The sequence below is a fragment of the Gambusia affinis genome, linkage group LG04, assembly GCF_019740435.1.
Source record: "Gambusia affinis linkage group LG04, SWU_Gaff_1.0, whole genome shotgun sequence".
Lineage (NCBI taxonomy): Eukaryota > Metazoa > Chordata > Actinopteri > Cyprinodontiformes > Poeciliidae > Gambusia > Gambusia affinis.
Window position 1 is genome coordinate 26,073,165 of NC_057871.1, and position 21,088 is coordinate 26,094,252.

At 39.4% G+C, this 21,088-nt stretch overlaps 1 protein-coding gene across 1 annotated transcript in view; it reads left to right on the forward strand.

Annotated features, from left to right (window-relative positions):
- LOC122830281 (vasorin-like) overlaps positions 1 to 19,780 on the forward strand; it is a 29,740-nt gene extending 9,960 nt beyond the window's left edge. Inside the window, exon 2 of the mRNA XM_044115518.1 lies at positions 14,200 to 19,780. Coding sequence (XP_043971453.1) covers positions 14,220 to 16,328 — 2,109 coding nt within the window. The 5' untranslated portion in view covers positions 14,200 to 14,219 and the 3' untranslated portion in view covers positions 16,329 to 19,780. The remainder of the gene's footprint in view (positions 1 to 14,199) is intronic.
- The last annotated feature ends 1,308 nt before the right edge of the window (positions 19,781 to 21,088 follow it).

The following is a 21,088-nucleotide window of genomic DNA, read 5'->3' on the forward strand; positions in this document are numbered from 1 at the left end:
ATTTTACTGGCTTTCAAAACGTGGATCGTGAGTCGGATCAAAGATTGGTTAATGGAACAGAACAGAAACCGACTTCATTGTTTCACAAGTGGGAAACTCAGGTGTAACGGCAGCAAAATTCACACCAAAAAGTTCTCAAAGTGTTAAAAGCAATAGAGATATAAAAAAACAAGATTGACAATCATGCAACAATAACAGCACTACTAATAATTATAATCATGTAATGTAGAATTGAGTCAGATCACTTTTCCAAAAGTGTACAAAGTGTTCATGTTTATCAAACATTGAAAATGACAAACTATTCACAATATCAACCACCAATCTTGATCAGTGTAGGAAAACAGATGAGCAACAACAGCAGAAATGTTATTTAAAAATCAGCCTTTAAAACCTGGCAAGAAACAAGGTGAAGCATAATTAAGAAGAAGAAGAAGAATGACTGAACTCATTGAAATACTAAACAGAAAATAAATGACACAATGATGTTGATGTTTCTGTTCAACAGTTTACATTTCAAACTGGTTTTGGTCATTTTGTCGTTGCACCACTGTGATTTTGCAGTTTTGGTTGGGTTTTTTTTCGTTTGTTTTTTTATGTTTTTACTGACAGCCATGACGTATTTTGTCCCTATCATTCATAAATTTAGTTTTGAGTCCTTTGAGTGTCAGGCTATGAAAATTAGAAGATTAAACTAGCCTTCCCCAACCTAAACGTAGTCCACTGTAAGAAAAAAATTATTTCTGTGACTCTAACTGCGTGATGTTCAAATATTTTGATGTAAGCATCGGTCAAGAGTCCAACTGAGGATTAGAAGCACAACCAATAGAGAAAAAAGAGGGGAACTATAAAATCAATTAAAGATATTCAAATTGAGATTTTAGCATCGTTGGAAACAAATAGGTCTGTAAAAAAGTTTAACAAGGTTAATGTCTTTTTAAATACCTTTCTAAAAAAAATAAATAAATGAGAGAACTAATTGGAGCATCAAAAAGAAACAAAAAGACTTAAAAGAAAATTGTAACATCTGCGTTGTTGGTAATTAACCCCCAAACGTCTTTACCTGGGTTCACAAGTGAGCATGAAAACCAGAGTGCGTGCAGAACCAAAACTTTGACGTAATTTGATAATAATATTCCTTTTATTCAATAAAACAACAACAACAACAACTTGATGTTCGCAGTTTGAAGAGCGGCCAAGTCGCCAAAGATGTTCCAGCCGTGTTCATGCATGGTAACAGTTTGCAGTTTCCAAACTAAATCCGTAGCAGATGTCGTCCGGATTGGAAGGAACAATGTGCACTCGCACTTTGCCAAAAGCAGCCAGTTAAGGTTAGGAGCAAAATTTAGATCCAAGACTTGGTCTGAAAGGCAAAAACAAAGTGAGAAAAAAACCAAAAAAAAAAATATAGATTGGTTACAGCGAAAGCAATGCGACTGCCCGGTGGGAAAGGAGGTGTTTGAGTAAATGCTTGACGTCGTGTTTGCACCTCTCCAGCCGTACCTGCCGGATTAGTCACAGATAAGCTGGTGTGAATGAAACCTGGCTGAACCGCAGATACACAGAGACTCTTACACCTTGTTCTTCAAAGACTTGTTCTGCCCCAGGGTTTGTTTGAAAAAAAAAAAAAGCCTTGCCCATCTGATAAAGTCTTGTTTTTCTGTTTAGTTTGTGGAGTTCATGTGGGCTTCTCTTGCTATATAAACTTGTTGCGTTCATGTTTTTACGCTCGTGTCTTTTTTTTCCTCTCGTCTGTCTGCGAATGTAGCCCTCCTTATCTATGTAAACACAACACCGTTTTCTCCCCGTTCCTTACTCAGAGAAAATCACCCTGAAGCCCTCGCCCCAACCCTCCGAGATTTTATTTCATTTATTTTTTTCGTAGTTGCGTTTCAGCACCTGGTCTGCAGTCGAGCGTGTCGTCGCCATTCCTTCACGTGTCTCAACTTCGGAGTCCAGTTTCACCCCACGGAGCGCAGCGGGGCCCGGGGTTTAACCGCTAGCATATGAAACGGCGTGTTTGGCGTCAAAGCCAGCGTTGGTTGAAGCTTTGTCTCAGACAGTTAAGGAAAAAAAATGGGATAAAAGTTCAGTAATGTCCATTAGTCAGTCTGTAGCCTGATCGGTTCTCTGCGGGGTCATGTGATGACTGGCTGCTGTTTGCTTATTTTAACCCCAGAATTAAAGATTTTAAATTGTAATAACTTTGTTTTGCTGATCTTCTGGAAATTAAGTCCCACAGCTGAAGAGTCTCTGAACAAAAATTGACCTGACAAAAAAAAAAAGAAAGAAAAAGAAACAGAAAAAGTATCTTTTTTAACTCCTTAACTCTAATTTGTAGACACTCATTGATCTGTCAGTATAGGCTACTGCTTACTCAAATTTCTCCGTAACAGTAATGATATAACACGATCTGAATACAGTTTTCTATACATGTTTTTGCAGATTTTGTTTTCTGCTTTTGTTTTCAAAGCAGAAAACAAAATAACTACAGAGTTTCCCTCTTCAGCGGAATATTGCACTTTATATTAGCGATTAGCATGGTTAGCATGACTGCTAAAGCAGCAGTTTCTGTATTAAGTAAGCAATACAGAGCCTTACTTTTTATTTCCAAAAGGCTGTCAACATTTTTGGATCCAACTTGTTTCATGATAAACAGAAGTTTAAAAGCTCAAAAGGATAAAACAACAACTTTAAATGTTGAGCCTTCCTGTTATCTGCTGACAGATTAACTCTCTCTCTCTCTCTCTGTCATGGCCTGAATGGAGAGAGAAATATGAGGACAAACACTGATGCTGGATAAGCGAGTCTCTCCCGTAGTCGAGGTCAGGACCATCGATATATATTACTGGGTTGGACATCGGCAATTAGTAACGCTCACCTGCAGGTGCAGAGATGACGTTCGAGTGCGTCAGAAATCAACACTGAAAAGCACAAAAACATTTCCCACGCACAAAAATGGGACGTAAAAACCACAAAGCTGAACGTTCAGCTCATCGGAGTTTTATGTTTTCAGGCTTGATGTTTCTTTGGCGATCATTAACAAGTGATTGTCTGAAAACTTAATTAGCTAATATAAACACCTGCTGTAGTGATGACCTGTCGCAGAGTGTCTGTGGGTCACCTTGTTTTAGTGTTTACCGAACCCAACATTTACATGCTAAGTTTGTCAAAGTCAAGCTAGCGTAAGCAGCTTTCCCACTTTCTGGACATTTTTGAACTCAAACCTCTTCCTGACCTGTGAAATGTGATCCGCTTGGGCCTTGTTATCTTGTTGTTGTAATGTTGACAATTCAAAGCAAAACCCTGCGTCCCTTTTTCAGATTCTTTGCGTCATTTTTCTCGACCGCCGATGTTCTTCACTTGATGCATCCCGATGCTGCATGTGCGGCGCACAATAAGCCACGTGGCGTCCAATCCAGGAACGCATATCAACTCTGTTCAAGCCCAGTCAGCTTCTTCAGCGCAGGACGTCCTCCTTCATGCCAGTTGGTCTGCTCAAGTTGGGACATGATGGGGACCGTTCCTGAACTCTTCACATAAAACTGGAAACATAACATTGCCTAAAACGTCTCGGTGTGCCGCATCATAAAGAGTTCCATTCATTAAGAACTGAGGGGCCGAGCCCGACTGCTGACAAACATCTCAGCACCATAATCAACTCTGCAACAACATTCACACTTAATCTAGACTGTTCTGTTACCGGATTAGCAGACAGGAAGGCAGAGAACTCGTCCCTACTGACCGTAAGTCCAGTGCACTTATTGCACTGGTTTGCTTCCCTTAATGGTCCCACGTTAGAATTCTCCAAGTCCCCAAGAGGGACCCATTCTTTCACTAATGTTTGTAAAAGTGCTCTGCATGCCTGGGTGCTGCATTCTTACACCTGGAGACGTGGAGTGAATATCTGAATTTGGAGGGTTAAGGGAACTCTTTTGGTAGAGCAGTGAAAGAAACCGTGCAATCTGTTGTAACTCGTGTGTCTTTCAACTGCAAGCGTACATATTCACACAGATATATGTGCTATGTAAGTATATATATATATATATATGTATATATATATATAACTGTCATTGCAATTATTATAATGCAGTAATAATAATATAGAAACAATTTCTGCGTTGGTTCTTTAGCACAGTAAATTGAACAGGCATATGAACCATCATAACATGTTTTACTTACATTTCTCTGATTATTACTGTTGGTAAGTTGATAAGTGATATATTTTATTAAAATAAGATAAGCAGTTAATGAAAACATGACATTTAAAAATATAATATAACACATAATACCAATAAAAAAACTATTCTGTGACACAGAATAGTTTTTTAGGTCTAATAAAAAGCATGCTTAAGATCTTGGTCTTATACACCAGAGTGTCTCTACTGTTTGCAGAGGTTTCAGCTTAACGTCACATTCCCAAGACAAGAAAAAAAGTGAGCAAGACAATGTTAACTTGACCTTTAACCTGAAGCATCTAAATCACTCACAGGGCAGCTTTTGTACTTTTTGTGGGAGTGTGTGTGGAAGATACTGTATGTAAATGTATCAGGGTCACTTTAACATTACTTCAGAAATATAATAAGTTATTTTTGTCTCTTTTTTTAATATAAGAGCCATCCTAAGTTTATCAGCAGATAGAAAACTAAGTGCCAAACAGGGAGTGCCTGGCTTCTGTCATGATTAATGGTATGTAGCAGAGATAAGCCTTCTGACGGGTGTGTGTGTGTTTTTAAGCTGTGACGTCATCATCAATCCAAATTTAAAGACGCTTAAATGCATCTGCGATTGTGCAGGGGATTTTTTTTTTCTTTTTTCTCTTGACACCCATCTCTCATCAGATGTCAAACTCTCCTCAGACTTCAATAGGCTCCATATTTTCCCTCTCTGGGAGAAACACAAAGGCTCCCCAGCAGAGTCGCCCTCCAAAACACACGTTTCCCGTGTCTGCAGTCGCTTTTCAGAGCCGTGAATTACAGTGGCAGGGAGCAGGCCCCGTCTTGTAAACGCAACAAAGCATACGGGTCGGCGCGGTGCTGCGCGCTTCAGCGTAAAGAGTTAAAAATCAGATTCTTTTCTTTTTTTTCCCCTTCTGTTGCTGTGAATAATGCAGCCTTTGTTTCTGGGTCATGAACCAGTCAAGGTCACCGGCTTTAACAGAACCAAACAAACACAATGCGGTTCAGTTTGCGCTAATTGATTTGCCTTCCAGCGGAGACAAGAAAGAGCATGTGTGTGAGTGTGTGTGTTTACTTTAAGGGATCTGTCAGGAGTCAGAGCAAATAGATAAGTGACAAAGTAAACAGTCGTCCCACACACACACACACACACACCCACACGACAAAACATCCCTCCACAGAAGTATGGCTCTACTCTGAGCTATTCTCACTTGTATTTTTAGAAAGTAAACTCCTTTTTCAGTTGTAATCCAATTATGATTATGTGCATATTTGTGTGTGTGCGTGTGTGTGTGTGTGTGTGTGAACCTTGTGTCTGTTCCTGCGAGGTCTCTCAGCGGTAAATCCATCCACACACTGGGTTAATGAGGTGTTCCAGCTGCAGGGGACGGTTGGTAAAGATCTCTGAGCCTGTTTGCATGCGTGTGTGTGTGTGCGTGTGTGTGTGTGTGGGCGTGCGCGCGTAGAAGATTAGTAGAGTGCAGCGGGCGCAGCATTCATTATGGTGTAAAGTCTCGTTTGAGCCGGACAAATTGAATCTGGAGACGTGTGATTTTGAATAACAGCTCTGACTGTTCCTGATTTTCCGGTGCAGGTCTGCCATGCGTGTAAATTTCCAGTGCAAATTACTCTGCAGATTTCAGCGCCGGACCCGTGACCTTGGCGAGCCCCGCCTCTTTTGAATGAGCCGTCAGTTAAGTTCTGAGTAAACTCCACAGACTTCTGTCATCAGAAAGACAATACACCTTGGTAACATTTCCCACCTCCACAAAACCTTATCTGCACACAAAAAGTAATGGAAACAGTATAATCCAAGTGTTGTCACACTTTGCATGCCTATTCAGTTAGATGAAGTTTGGATTTCCATTACAAATCTGCTCAAGTCTGTACATATTCTGCTAATGTCAAAAAACACAATTTCTATCTATCTATCTATCTATCTATCTATCTATCTATCTATCTATCTATCTATCTATCTATCTATCTATCTATCTATCTATCTATCTATCTATCTATCTATCTATCTATCTATCTATCTATCTATCTATCTATCTATCTATCTATCTATCTATCTATCTATCTATCTATCTATCTATCTATCTATCTATCTACAGGCATCAGTATATTATAAAGTTAAATGTTGAGGCTTAAGTCTTAATTGAAATAAGTCGAGTTGTTTGAATGCACAGTTATTGTCCAAGTGTTAAAAGCATTACAATGCCTGCCTAGACTTGTGCCATTCCAGAGGGAATGTTTCCTAAACCCCCGCTCATCCCCCCTCAGTCCAATCCATTCACTATCTTGCCAGAGGGCAGAATTTGGAAACTGAGACTGGGTCTAAACGAGCACGGAGGGGCCCCTGTCGGCTAAGCATCCCGCAGGTGATCGTCAGTGAGTGATCAGTCCTCACTGACGGAACCGACAGGTAGACGGAGAGGCGTAACGGATGAATCCACAGTGGTGACAACTGAATATATTGAATGTGACGAAAACTGTAATGTGCAGCAGGACAGAAATGAAAGCAAGCAGGTTTGCTACGTAGAACGGTCTTCAGATGAGATGCCTTTCCCAGATGGGAATAGTTTATATAGAGAAGTGATGACAGGTCAGGAACTGACGGACCTAAAGAGGCCAGATGGGTCAACAACAGACCGCTGGGTCTCAGGGAGCAATGTCTCCATGTTACAGTTTTAAGAGTTTTTATTAAAGAGAGAGCGAAAACAAATACAGTGAAGAGGAAATATGTCTTGTGTTATTTATGGAGGGGAAAAAAAGATACTGTGAACTTAATCAACCACCAAATGTTGAACTTAAACATGAGATGAGTAAAACTTATGAAAATGATTTCTTCTGGGATATTTGGAAATGTGGGAATACTTGCCTGCATGAGAAATTCAAAACTTACATCACTGATCCCAGAGGATCAATAAAAACAGATATTTTCCCATATCTGTTTTTCACAGGTAAAAATGATATCTTACAGCAAAATAGGAAACATGGGAAAATCTTCCTACAAGTTGAACATTTTCAAAAATATTCCTTAATACTATGTTGACCTATTTTTCACGGGAAAATTACACTTTTACATGTTAACACAAGGTTCAGATGTGGGAAGTACATATTAACGTAAAACATGAAAAAAAAAAAAAACATTGACATGCAGATCCATATGTGAAATGTTAAATAGACTGAATTTATACTGCACAGATACACAGAGCAGTAGGCATCTTGAGGTGACGTGCCACACACGTGACAGGAGGAAACTGGAATCAAACCTGCTATTGTATCCACTCCTGCTCGTTGCCCCAACATTTAACATATGTTGCGTATAACAGGTGAATTTGGGCCAGGGGTTTAGATTTTGAAAAACAAAGGAAAACCTTTGGAGGGGCGGTGCAACGGGGATTGGACTGGCTGGGTCGGGCGAGGAACCCTTTGATAACTGCTTGGAGTTCTACTTCTTTTTAGTTATCACTTTTGGAGACGTGTAGTAGTTACTCCTCCTAACATGTAATTGCCAAATATTCGGCTGAAAATCTCACGTGGCTCCTCTATTAACCCTTTAACAACGTTTTACCAGCGTTGCACTGAGAAGTGGCTCCTATATTGAGCTCAGCAGATGTTCAGTTCCACCAGGTCTTTGCTAATTGCTGCTGGCTAGTCTGAAGGAGCTGAATGGGGGAGTCAAGGAGAAGGGCTGCTCTGTGAGGCAGAAGCTGGGAAACACCTTTGGCACGAGGCGTTTTGAACAGCTGAATGGTTGCCATCGGAGATTAAGAGATTTATCAAACTTGCATGAAAGAATCAAGGGAACACTCCAGGTATGTTTTTTACGAGCAAATAACATTATAACGTGATGTAAAGCTCAAAAAGGTCAGTCAAAAACATTCTGAGCCCCTTTAAGACACAGACAGATTTAACACAGGCTGTAAGTACAGGCTTAGAGACAACTGGACATGTTTGACAGGGTTTTACCTCCTGCCAGCACACCTGTGTGCAGCCAGCTGCAGGTGACATGCTTATATCCAGCTGCTGACAGACTGATGAAATGAGAAAACTCACAGACGCACACCTGCAGTCGTCATAGAAAGCTCATTTTCAGAGGACAGAAACACCAACATGCAGCTGGTGTCGATCAGATTTGTCCCAAAAACGTTGCTGCATGAAGGATCTGTGATTCTCCAGGCGAAATTTAAGACGGCGTCAAACTGGCAATTGAAGGCAGGCCTTAAATTTGCCTGAGGGGTCTTTACGTCTTCACATGTAAGGTGAGAAAAAGAACAAGTCCTCACAAATAAAGCCACAGGAACACAAGCATTCCTCCTAACACTTTGTATTTGTGAACCGCATTCACTCTATTAGCAGTGCAGTGAAAAGGTTTGGGCGCAAACACCAAGAGGTACACACTGCAGAGAGCACCAGAGCATCTAAATGCACTTTCAACATAGCAGTAGCAGAAGCAAAACACAGGCAGACAAAAGGAAACCCCAGTGAGTGGCTGGAGCCACGGTCAAATGATGACAGATTAGTCGCCAATCCGGTTTGATGGTGGTTGGCATCAAACTTCTGGCTTCAACAGAACTGTAGCTGTGAGTCATTGTTTAGAATCAGTGCCGTCGCTTACATTTCCGCCTGTTTAACCTGAATTCAGTTTCTCTGTCTTTGTTTTTCCCAACTCGCCTGTTGCAGCGTAGACGTGTGTGGGCGTTAGAGCGACTGAGGCCTACAGTATAAAGCCTGGAGGAAGCACAAAGGAACTCAGATTAGATCAGGATTAATCAGGCGAAGGAACAACTATACTAGGATTACTTTCAAATAATAAGAAATAAAAGGGTCTCACACAACATGTCATTAATTTGTGCCACAAGGGACACATGATAGTCTGTGTGTACCGATACACAGCGATAGATAGTTCATTCCTGTCATATGAAGATCAACACACTGTTTTTTTCACATGCTGTCTTTTCTTGCTTTACTTTCCCATTTTGATTAGTGTTATTTGTGACTGATTCGCCGTAATTTTGAAGAAAGGGATTTTTACGCTGTCTGTAGACATGAGCAAACGTATGCTGCTGTTATTTTCTTGTAACTTTCCAACTTGCATACAGCATTTTCCAGACTGGGATTCACAGTTTTATTCATTGTTTGACTCGGCCTGTGACTCATAGTCCAGGGTGACAGCATGTTTTTTTTGATCCCTGGATTTACTGCAGGCGTCTCTGCTATGCTGCGCACTTCACCAGGTACCGTAGAACAATCTGAAGAGCAATGATGAGAGCATCAGAACACCGACAGAGGGGAGCTGTTCTGGACCACCCTGATTTAGAGCACAAACATTAATACTTCCAGCAGATTTTCAAGATAAAGCTGAAAGTTTTCGAGAGTTTGTTAAAAAGAAGCTAACTGAACACAACCTGTCACCAACATGGTCAAATTTGTAAATAAATGTGTTTTATACTCTGGAGCAACTTATAGACTGGAAAATATGGTATGTTCTGATGGTTTTCTAAATTCAAAGAGTAACCAACTGTAATGGGCCTCTGTGTTTACAACACAGGGAAAAAGGCAGCTATGACTTACTAGCTTGATAAGAGTGACCGGTGGGGCTCCTTTAAGATCTACACCATAACATCTCATGTCTTTCTTGGCCATTTCCAAAAAGCAAAATTTCTTGCTAGGGACCAGCAGTTTACAGAAACAGGAGGGGGTAGGGTCAACACTTTAGTGTTCCTCCCGCATTTTTACCGGTATCCAAGTGTAAAAACATAAAATTATAGTGACGCCAACAACCGCTCTTTGCTAGACACCAAAGTCCTCTGCAAAAGAATGGTTCAACAACACCTCTAAATGTCTGAGCTGTATTACATCCTTCCACTTGTAAACAAGCACTTCAAAGACCTGGTATTTTAACAAATCATCAACCACAAGACAGGTATTATCTAAATGGCTCTGTCTACTCATCTATTCAGATGGAAATGCTGGTTAGACGATTAGCACATAATCCACAGATTAGCTTGTATCATGTACGAACTAATCCCTGCCAACTGTTAAGCCTCATGGTGAAATTAGATTTTCTTTTTCTTACAGCAACAGGAGGGGGAGGGGAAGCACATCGTTACTCCATATTTCATAATATTCCAACATTTAAATAATAAATTAATATTTATGGCTCTGTTTTAGCTATATTATTACAGTATGAGAATTGTAAGATAATTGTGAGTTCAGTATGCGTGACGCACACACATGTCTGTGCGCCTGTGTGCAAACATTCCTGTGCAACAGCACACTTATCCTGGTCGTGCTTTAATTCCTCACGCACCACTTACACACTAAGAGTTTTAGGAAGATTGAAGTTGTAAAACAGATTTGACTCGTAAGCTTTCAGGCATGAGGTAACAGGATATGTCACTTTGGGAATTTGGTACCAATAACTCAAGTCCCCGTTTCATTCGGAAAGAAAATGAAGTAACCTCCCAGTAAACTCTCTTAACCCAGTTTATGATCCCAGCTTTGCTTCTTTGTCTCCAGCTCTCAGTTCTTCACCTTTTGCCTTCCTTTACTGGTGAAGCCTTTATTGTCCGATTTGAAGATTTCTTCTAGTGATTTAAAGATGCTGTAAAGTGACGTTACTCACCTAGTCGCTTGATGTGACTTTCACAATCTTCGTAATGCTAGCTGGCCTAAAGCCCTGTTCTTGGCAGGATATCTGCCGTTAGCTGTCCCGTATCATGTAGCAAATCACACACAGCACTATTGAGTCTTCATTATGGGGGCAGTATTATGTAAAATAAACTTTCTTTTTTGAGCTTTACATCATGTTATAATTTTGTTCCCTAATCAAAAACATAAGTGGAGTATTACTTTGATTCTTTCATGCATCATTGAGAAATCTCTTAATCTCCCATGGCAACCATTCAGCTGTGCGAAACGGATGGGTGGACCTAGCTCCACCTTCGAGTCAGTTTCCAATCTACTGAGCTTCTGCCTGACAGAGCAACCTTCCCTTGTCAGATCCTTCAGACTAGCCAGCAGAAATCAGCAAACAGCTGGTGCATCTGCCGAACTCATTATACAAGCTACTTCTTAGTCTAACGCTGGTGAACAGAAACCCTCAATTAAAGGGTTAATGGAGGAGTCATGCTGTGATGACTTTCTGAAGACGGAGTTTCAGAAAGAGCAAGATTCTCTTAAAGAGGCAGAAGCTCACTTACAAGGCATTAAATTACAAAGTCAAATTTCATTTAAGTCCTATTTGACATGCACAGCATTTTTTAGAACAGCTGAAGTTAAAATAGTTACTTGATTGTGCTATAAAAAGGCATGGAAAACACATAATACTGCTCCTTTGCAGAAAGATGTTGGAGAAACACAGATGGAGACTTCATGCTCTGTTCTCCCACTGTCTCTGCCTTATCACAAGGGGAGGATGAAGGTTTATGTGGGTCTCTCATTCTGTCTCACAGTGACCGATTGCTGCAGTGAACTGTGGGTAACAGAATCCAGCTGTGTAGTGGACTGAGTTTATGCATGCGCTTGTGGAAACATAAGCAGCAATATGTGTGTGAGGGGTATGGGTTGAAAGACCTCAAATCCCCTGCTGCTGAAGCCGGGGATTTGTCCAAATGGCACGTTGAGATGTATGTTTATACCATGTGGTTTTGTGCATCTTTTTGTTGATTTGCAGGCTCTAGAAGTTCATTGGTCTCCTTATTGTTGTTGAGAAGATAATGCTTCTTTTATGTTGTAAATGAAAAGTGTTTTATTTACACTGCTGTGATTTCTTTGTGAATTTGAAATTTGTCACACTTAATTTGAAAAAAAGAGAAAGATTTAATTTAGTTTATGGTACAAGTATCAATAATTTAAACAGATATCAAAATGTTAACTTATTTCTGTAATTCTGTTTGTGTGGTGTAAAAACCACTATGGGTAACTGATCCGCCATCAAGAACATACCCAGGTTGTTGTGTGGATTCTTTCATGCATTTTTGAGAAATCCTTCAATCGCTAGTTGCCGTTTAGTGGCTTGCTCACAAAGCGCCACCTGTTTCCATAAAGCTCTTCCTTGGAGCAGCAGTCTAAAAGCCCAGCTTCCGCCTTACAGAGCTCCCCTCACCTTCCACAGGTCGCTCCTTCAGACTAGCAACAGCAGCAGTAAGCAAACACTTGGTGACACTAGGAGAACAGTTGAAAATGACTTAATGGAGAATGTTGTTGTGATGACATGCTGAAGGCAACTTGTCGGCAAGAGCTGGAGCTTCTTCTTAAAGAGGCAGAGGCCAAATTTCAAGGTGTTAAACTGCAGTCAAATTTCTTGAAAGTTATATTTGTGTTATTAAATGACATGTTTTCCACTTCAGCATCTGATATCAACTTTTCACATGCTCACACAATGTAAATGCCTTGAAATAATTGGTTTGTCAAAACTCTTGTTATTAATCCCTCTCTAATACTGTCAAACAAAAGAAAAAACCCCAACTGTGTTTGTAGTGACTCTACTCAAGTCCAGGAGACAAAATGCTCTGGCTGTCTTTCTTAAAAGGCACCTAAAACCATGTTATTAACATCACATCATTTTCTGTGACGCTAATTTTATACATTTCTTTACATTTACTCTTTTTGGCTTGGCAGTGTAGCTGGGTTTTGGTTCACACTTGTCCATGTGAAGGTCAGCATCAAGTGAAAGGGAAACTGGCAACTAAAATCTTGTTCAAAGAATAATGGTTGTGTCGTTTTTATTTAAAACAAACGAAAAGCTTCTTATTGCGTCCTCAAGTGAAATTGACTTTGTTTGTAGATGAAAAGCTGCGTGTCTAATTACTATGTCTGATTTAAAATAGGGTCATAGGTTTATAAGTAAAACTACAGTAAGTAAAGGAACAAATAAAAATGTATTTATTTTAAATATTCCACTAAGTCTCCCAACATGCTGTCCCAGTTTCTCCTCTTGCTCTTCCTGGTTTGATACTAACACACAATTGTATTTCCTCTCTTTTCCCGTCATCAAATTACTCACTGTGTGCCAGTAGTACTCTGGGATCCTGAAATGACTGGCTCTAATGTTCCATAAACAGTAAGTGACCGCACATAGTGAAAGTCTAGTAATCTAAATTTATTTTCATCCCAGCAGAGAGCTCTCATTTGGTTTGAAACCAAAGAGCTGCTACTTTGATTCAGTAAGTGAAAGTAGCAGCATGCTGTGGTGGTCAAGAAAGTACAAATGCTTTGGTTTTCCGGCTTTACGTCTAAATTATGGCATTTTAGACGGAATTATCAAGCGATCAATTGATCAGTTTTTATTTACTAAGCGTTTTTCAGAAACTGTGAGAAAAACACCAAAATAAATACAGAAGGTGAAGTAAAATCATTGGCAAAAAAATGAACGGATTAAAAGTGGGATCAAAACAGAAAAGGGGAAAAATATGGGTTGACATCCAATGGTTTGAAGTACCAAGGAAATAATTGCATTAATGATTGTGAGGAGACACTGAATTACTAAGGCCACAGGTGTTGGTATGTCCAACATTTACAGAAATAGGAAAATAAGGGCAAGAAATGAAATAATTTAAAATCAATATGCAGACAATAGCTGTGTGACAGTTGGTGGAGCCAGTTTAATTTATACAGAGGGCATAGTCCTTGATGGAGTTGACTTGGGTTTTGGCTTGGGGACAAACTAAAAGTACAAAGATCTCCTAAATATAATAACTTTTACAAGACCATATAAGCTGTATCACACACTTGCAATGTCTTAAGTCAGACAGCTTCACCAGAAAATTATTGTACATTTGTTGGCAGAATATTTCCTGCCAACAAATTTGGATCAAATTGATCCAACAATTAGCTTAGTCAGTTTCCAACAATGAGTAGAAGTCTGCATTTTAATTGTTGGGTCTACGGCTGTACCTAAAGTTCAAAATGTGGACAGGAAACCATTCACACATCATTTCAAAATGCCTTTAAAAATTACCTGCTCAACTAGCAAATCAAAAATAACCTTTTTTTTCTGCTTTATGTTTTTCAGAGCGTTGGGCTGTCGTCATCATGTTCCTCTACATCGTATGCTTCCTACTGGCCTCTGAAGTGGTGTTCTCCACTGACTGCCCAGAATCATGTTCCTGCAACGCCCCAAACTCAGTGTTTTGTGTCTACAGGCGGTCCAGCACTGTACCCCGTGTCCCCATCTCCACCCAGCATCTATACATCTTTCAGAACGACATTGAAATCTTGGCCCAAGATGACTTCAAAGACATTGTCGAGTTGGAGTCACTGGACCTGAGCCAGAATAAGTTAGCGGAAATTCCTGACATGGCTTTTAAGTCACTGTCTAAATTGAAGAACTTAGACCTTTCTGCTAACCACATAACTCACATTTCCAAAGACAGCTTCTCTGGGTTGGGCCAGTTAGAGAGGCTGTATCTCCATGGAAACCTCATTCAGAACATTCATTGGGAAGCTTTTGAAGGTTTAGAGATGCTGTTGGAGTTGAAGCTGCAAAAAAACGGGCTCACCTCCCTGCCTTTTCTCAATTTCCCCAGGCTACTTCTTTTAGACCTAAGTGACAATAAACTCCCGTCTTTGGAACATTCACATCTTCATACTCCCCATCTAGAAGCCCTGAAATTGTCCTCATTAGGGCTACCGTCACTGGATGAAAATCTTGTAGCCTCCCTGAGAAACCTTCATGAACTTGACTTGTCAATGAATCAGTTTAAGGAAGTCCCTCAAGCCCTGAAGCAGGAATCTCTCAAGGGGCTTACGAAACTAAGCCTGGCTGCTAACCCACTTTTTGAGCTGAGGGTGAGTGACTTTCAGCAACTGGTTGCACTTCAAGAACTGGATCTAAGCGGAGTTAATCTCCAGGGATTTCCTGAAGGTTTTTTTGAAAGCTTCTCAAAGTTGACACAACTGACCATAGCCGAGAACCCCTTCAACTGTCTCTGTCCACTAGCCTGGTTCCCTGTCTGGCTAAAAGAGAAGGAAGTCAATTTGAAGCGACCAGAGGAAACCAGATGCCATTTTCCTCTCGTTAATGCTGGGAAGACACTTTCGGCATTAGAGCACAACGACTTTGGATGTCCACTAACCACAATAAAATCTGTTGGCTCCCCTGTAGAAAACACCCCAGTTCCCCAAATCCCTACCACATCTCCAGAAACCGCCCATACTAATGCTATTCCTCCCCCTCTACCACCTAGTGATGAGACGTTTTCCTTCATAACAGACGACCCATCTTTCGGATCAGACCCTCCAATGTCTCCTAGCTCTACTGTTGTGGAAAATGAGTTACATTTCTGCCCACAAAACATCTGCTTGAATGGAGGGACTTGCTATTTTGACCCAAATGGCCTACTCAACTGTTTATGCTCTTCGGGATCATCTGGAGATTACTGTGAAATTCTCGAGGTCCCGCAGAAATCAGAAACAGAGGTCTCTGTGGTGACTTCAGCATTGCCAGATAAACTAGATGCGATCAGCTCACGGGAGGTGACATCCACATCAATACTCCTTGACCTGCACCACTTCATCGAGACACGGCCTAACATTCGTGGCATCAGGCTAACCTACCGTAACCTCTCAGGCCCCGACCGTCGCCCTCACATGCTGAGTTTGCCAACATACTACCCTGTATACACTTTACGTGGTTTGAACCCAAACTGTACCTACTTGGTCTGTGTCAGTCCCCTTGGAGAAAAGATAATTTACAAAGGTAACAGCTCTGTAGAACTGGGTCCCTGTACAGAGGCTCGCACTAGTCCTACTATCTTTGTAGAACATTTGGTAGATCCAGACACCCCTATAACAAAGAATCTCATTGCAGCGCTGGCGGTCCTAGCATTAGTCCTGGTGTTGGTTTTGGTGGCTGGTACAATCATATGTGTACAGAAGAAAAGGCAGGCAAATTCAGAAATGCAGCTAGAGCTGGGCTCAACGGATCCTGAGGCAATAGACTTGGAGGGTAAAAAGGTTCATCTAGAGAACGGAGTCAATGGTACACTACCTCTCAAACAGCCCGAGGCAGATCGTTGCCAGACCCCACAACTCCCTCCATCACTGCAACAAAATGGAAGCCTGGACTATGAAGCACCCTTGATGCAAGGACACTGTCCATCAAATAACAATCAAGCAGCACTGAAGCCGTCTTATTTCTAACGCTAAGCAGAATTTCCATTGGGACTTTCTGAACCTGCTATATCTCTCTTAGTTTTTTTTGTACCCATATCGGATGTCCACTATTGGAGATAGGGCACTTACTGTCCTTTGTTGTGCACATGATGAAATAACGTACCAGATTATATATTTAAGAGACTCAAAACAATGGGATTTCAGATCACAGCATATTAAAAATGTGCTTAACCACTATGGGACAATGAAGAAGACGTGATTGAAATTCAGTGAATGGAGGGTGGCAATGGAACATTTAATCCAATCAATAAATCAAGTGCAATCAATTAGAACGGTCTTTGTAGTGGACAGTGCCTGCTAGCAGTGACCTACTATAACTCTGTACTTTTTTTCTTTGCTTAAAAGAAAGAGAAAGACTTTAATCTTGTTGCTGGATATGGGAATACTGAAACTGAAAAAGTGCCTTGAACTGGAGAAGTGCCAGAGTTTTAAAGACATGAAGACTTTTGAATCATAAGTTTTAATGTTAATGGACTTTCAAGTACCTGCAAGGGATTGGGAAAAAAAAGTTGCACTGAAAACTGCATTTGTTTCTTTTGTGATGACTGCTACAAAGCGAAGATTTGGAGAAGCAACAACAAGGTTATGTTCGGAAACTTTGCAAATTGTTACAGACTATAACCGCTGTTCAAAATCTGGATTCAAGTATTGACATTGTCTAATGTAAGGACAAAACAAATCTCGCAAACACAGATTTGGGATTCTGCAGTTTCTCCAGAACCACCACAGTTTCCTACATGGCTTCTCTGGAATTAAATTTACTGTGAAAATTAAGTAAAATGGAGTTTATTTGTATTATTCTGTGCCGTTACAGAGAGACTGTTTTACCACTTGGCTTTCTGCATTTTTTGTAAATTTTACTGTGTTTTTTGTTAATAGTCATTTAGTATTAATATTGTTGAGAGATGAAGCAATGGTTGTTTCTGCTCAAAGGGCATAATGTCATTATGTCTCATCATGTCAACGTTTCCTCTTTATCTTTGTTCAGCTCAAGATACCTTCACCAAATTCTGTGTCCAGAATCAAGGAAATCTGTTCTTGAAAAACAAAGAACAGAAAAATAATCATGTTAAGTTTGAAACAGAAAACTTGGACTACAATGCATGATGCAATGTACATCCAAGAGAAAAATCAAATCAAATCAAATCAAATTTTATTTGTATAGCACATTTCAGCAGCAAGGCATTTCAAAGTGCTTTACATCAAATCAAACACAAAAACACAATGCAACATAGAATCAACAATAAAAACAATATCAAGTCAGATTCCATCAATAAATTTGTAATTGATTACGTTTCAAATACAACTCTAAACAAGTGGGTTTTTAGTTGAGATTTAAAGGAAGTCAGTGTTTCAGCTGGTTTACAGTTTTCTGGAAGTTTGTTCCAAATTTGTGGTGAATAGATGCTGAATGCTGCTTCTCCTCATTTGGTTCTGGTTCTGGGGATGCAGAGCAGAACCAGAACCAGAAGACCTGATAAGCAACCAAGTAGGTACAGTTTGGGTTCAAATGTTCCCGGCTCAAATAAAAGTTTATCAAAAAGATTTATAAGGTAATTTATCCAGTGAAGGGATAAATTACTGGAGAAATCTGGTAACTTAAAAACTTCACATAGAGTGAATGTGAGTTTTTATAAATGGTGGGTCAAATTATTGTAGGAGAGTTACTCTAGTGACTCTAGTGACCCCTGGCGTTGCGTTTCCAGCGAACCCCAATGAAGAAGGGTCTAAAAAAATGGGCTGTCAAAGCATAACCATTACAAGTAGAAAACCTTCATCACCATGTAGAGCCAAGCTGATTCATGCTGAGTAGGCATTGGTGAAGAGAGGCCATTATCCATAACATTGTTTTTGACCATATAATGTAGTTTTACACTCATACAAGACGTGGTGGATGGATACAAAGGTAAAACATTGGTATAAAATCAGATTCTAGTTGTAATAAAACTCACTCCTTCATTTGCCTCAAACATGGAGGAAGACGAGTTACATCAGAAGCTAACTACTGTGGAAAAACAGCAGAAGGACCATTTACAAAGATCAGAAATTGATTGAACACTTTAGATGTTTTGTAGCAGCAGGGTACAACAAACGTAAAAAAAAAAAAAAACTGTTGTAAAATGACACTGATAAACTTTCATGGCATTAACTCTGTTGTGTCTTTATCCCTCTTTCCAAATCCAAAATTTTAGTCCAGATTGTTTTATAATCCAAAAGAGAAACTATTTTGAATGTGGGGTGAAACAGACCTGTTGTCGTTTAGACCTGTGGTAGCTGACCCATACTTTCAGCATAGATTATAGTTCTTATCAGGAGTACGTCATATTTCCAAGTCAATTAGGCACTATCACATTCAATTAACATATTCCCATTACATAAATCTTTTTATTGTAAAGTAACTGTCTTCCTGTGTACACCAGTACTGCACCAGGTGGTCACTTCCTGTTTTAAGAACAATAATAGCTTTTTGCATCAAAAGAAACGGTAAAATTACTTATCTCCTGGAAAAGCAATGATTTGTGTTTATATTTTCAATCATTACCATACAGTTTGTTTTTTGGGTTTTTTGCTCAGAAATCTGCCCTTTAAAAAAAAGATGTATCGTCATGGTTATTTTTACTGTTTGTCATTTTAGTTAACATCACTTAAACGTTTCCTAAGTTACAGTTTGTGTAACGATAAATACCAGTCTAATTCTCTCGAGACCTTATCAAAGCACACCGAAGCAATAAAATACAAACTAAAATATGCACATAAACATCCAAAGTTAATACAGAAATAGAATTGTAATTAATACTATTAATATTTTTCTATTGAAGATGTACAACATGTTCAGCTCAAAATAATGTTTGTGTTTGTTCTCCATAACAGAGTAACAACAATAACAACCCCGACACAGCAAGAGTAGATTTCTGTGACGTGCAGCAAGACTGACCAATAAAAAATAATGAGAGCAATTATGTGTTTTTAAAGCGATGTCATTGTGAAAACGTTGAAGAGTCACGTTGTGATTTTGTACACATCTAAAAGGTTTTTATTTCGCCCCAGGCCACAGTGTATAAACTGGATAAACTGAAACGTCAACTTTATTGGAGTTATATTTGTATTACTTTTTAAAAGTTTTGTCTATTTGTTCATTTTTCTGTAGTTTCGTCTTCCCGTTTTCTTTTAAACAGTTTTACAAAATTTGTAACTGGAAGATTGTCCATATTTCTTTGGCCAGTGAAAATAGCAGGTTCTGTTTGTAATATTTTTTTTACACATGCTTTTTAACACTACCTTCCCAGTTTGTTTAGGGAAACTTGTCTTTTCTTATTGTTGTCTTCTTTGTTTGTTAGTTTCACTTGTAGCATTTCTGTATATATTTTACCAATGCTGAGAACAGAACAGTATTAAAATGACTTATTATTGTTATCATCTATGTTTTTTGGTCATTGATTCACTTTTACTCACTTAGTGGTAACGACTTAGTGGTGGATGTAAGAGTTTACATGAGATCGTTGTTTGGTTTGTGGTTAGAGCACAAATCTAAAATACACTTCCACAATCAAATATTAGTCCCTTTCTTTATAAACTAGAATTTTTATCAGTTTTGATTGACTATAATTTTATATATATTTTTTTTCTTTCAGTAATAATCATCAGAAGCCATTTCAGTGAATGAAGACTGATAAATATATACCCACATTGAACATTTTTCTCTGGATAACTTAAGGATGTTGAACAGTGAAGAACAAATTAAGACAATAGCATTAGTGCTGTTTGCACACAGAGTTCACTACATTACAACACATTTGCCAATAAGCCTGTAAGCAAACCAGTCTTGTTACAGTGCTGTTTTCTCAAAGCTGAAAAAAACAAAACAAAATAAAGCAGATATTATTGTAAATGGGTGAAATGAGAAGGTATTTTACCTATATTCTTGTCATTTTCTTGTTTTCAGAAGAGGATTTCAATGAAGAATTTGTAATGTAGTACGAATAAATTCAATCCAGGTTATAGTACGGTGTATGTGATTCATACACTTTATAAACATAAGGTGATCCTAATACCAACAAGCTTTGACTATGCAATTTTAGGTTTTCTCTACAATAAAAAGTTTTCTAAATTTCAAATTGTTTCACAGAATCTGTGTGGTTAAAAGCCAAACACTATCCAGTTGACTTTAGACCAGTCTAATTATTTTATATTATCAACAACAAATGTTGAACCAGCCCAACATCCTTAAAAACAACGAAATAGCCCATTAGCTTAGATCTGATTCTTAAACTCTGAAACCGACGCTAACTTTGCTACTATTGCAGTTTTAAGAAATCCACCGGTCTCGAACAAAAACAACCAGTCAGCTCCAGGAGGAGGGCCTTAACGCTGTCAATCAACCTTCTGTACTCGTTCAATGTGCTAATGGCAGAGAAACAACTTACCATTACAGGAATAGCATTTTTTTCGCCGTTGTCGGAGGACATGCTAACTAGTCTACCATTCATGACACACTGCAATCAGGAAGAAACTAGTGGACGAAGGGCAAACACATACAAGGTGATTGACACCACAAGATTTCTAACTCTACCAACCCGACCCCAATGGAGCCTTTCAGGGATGGAAATTAGCACACGCCACTGGGTGTGTGCTAATTGCAAATATGGGTAAACGTATGAAGTGGTGGGTTGACAATTTGAACAAAACAAAAAAAGCTGCATTCAGTTTGAACTTCTGTCCAGGGGAGG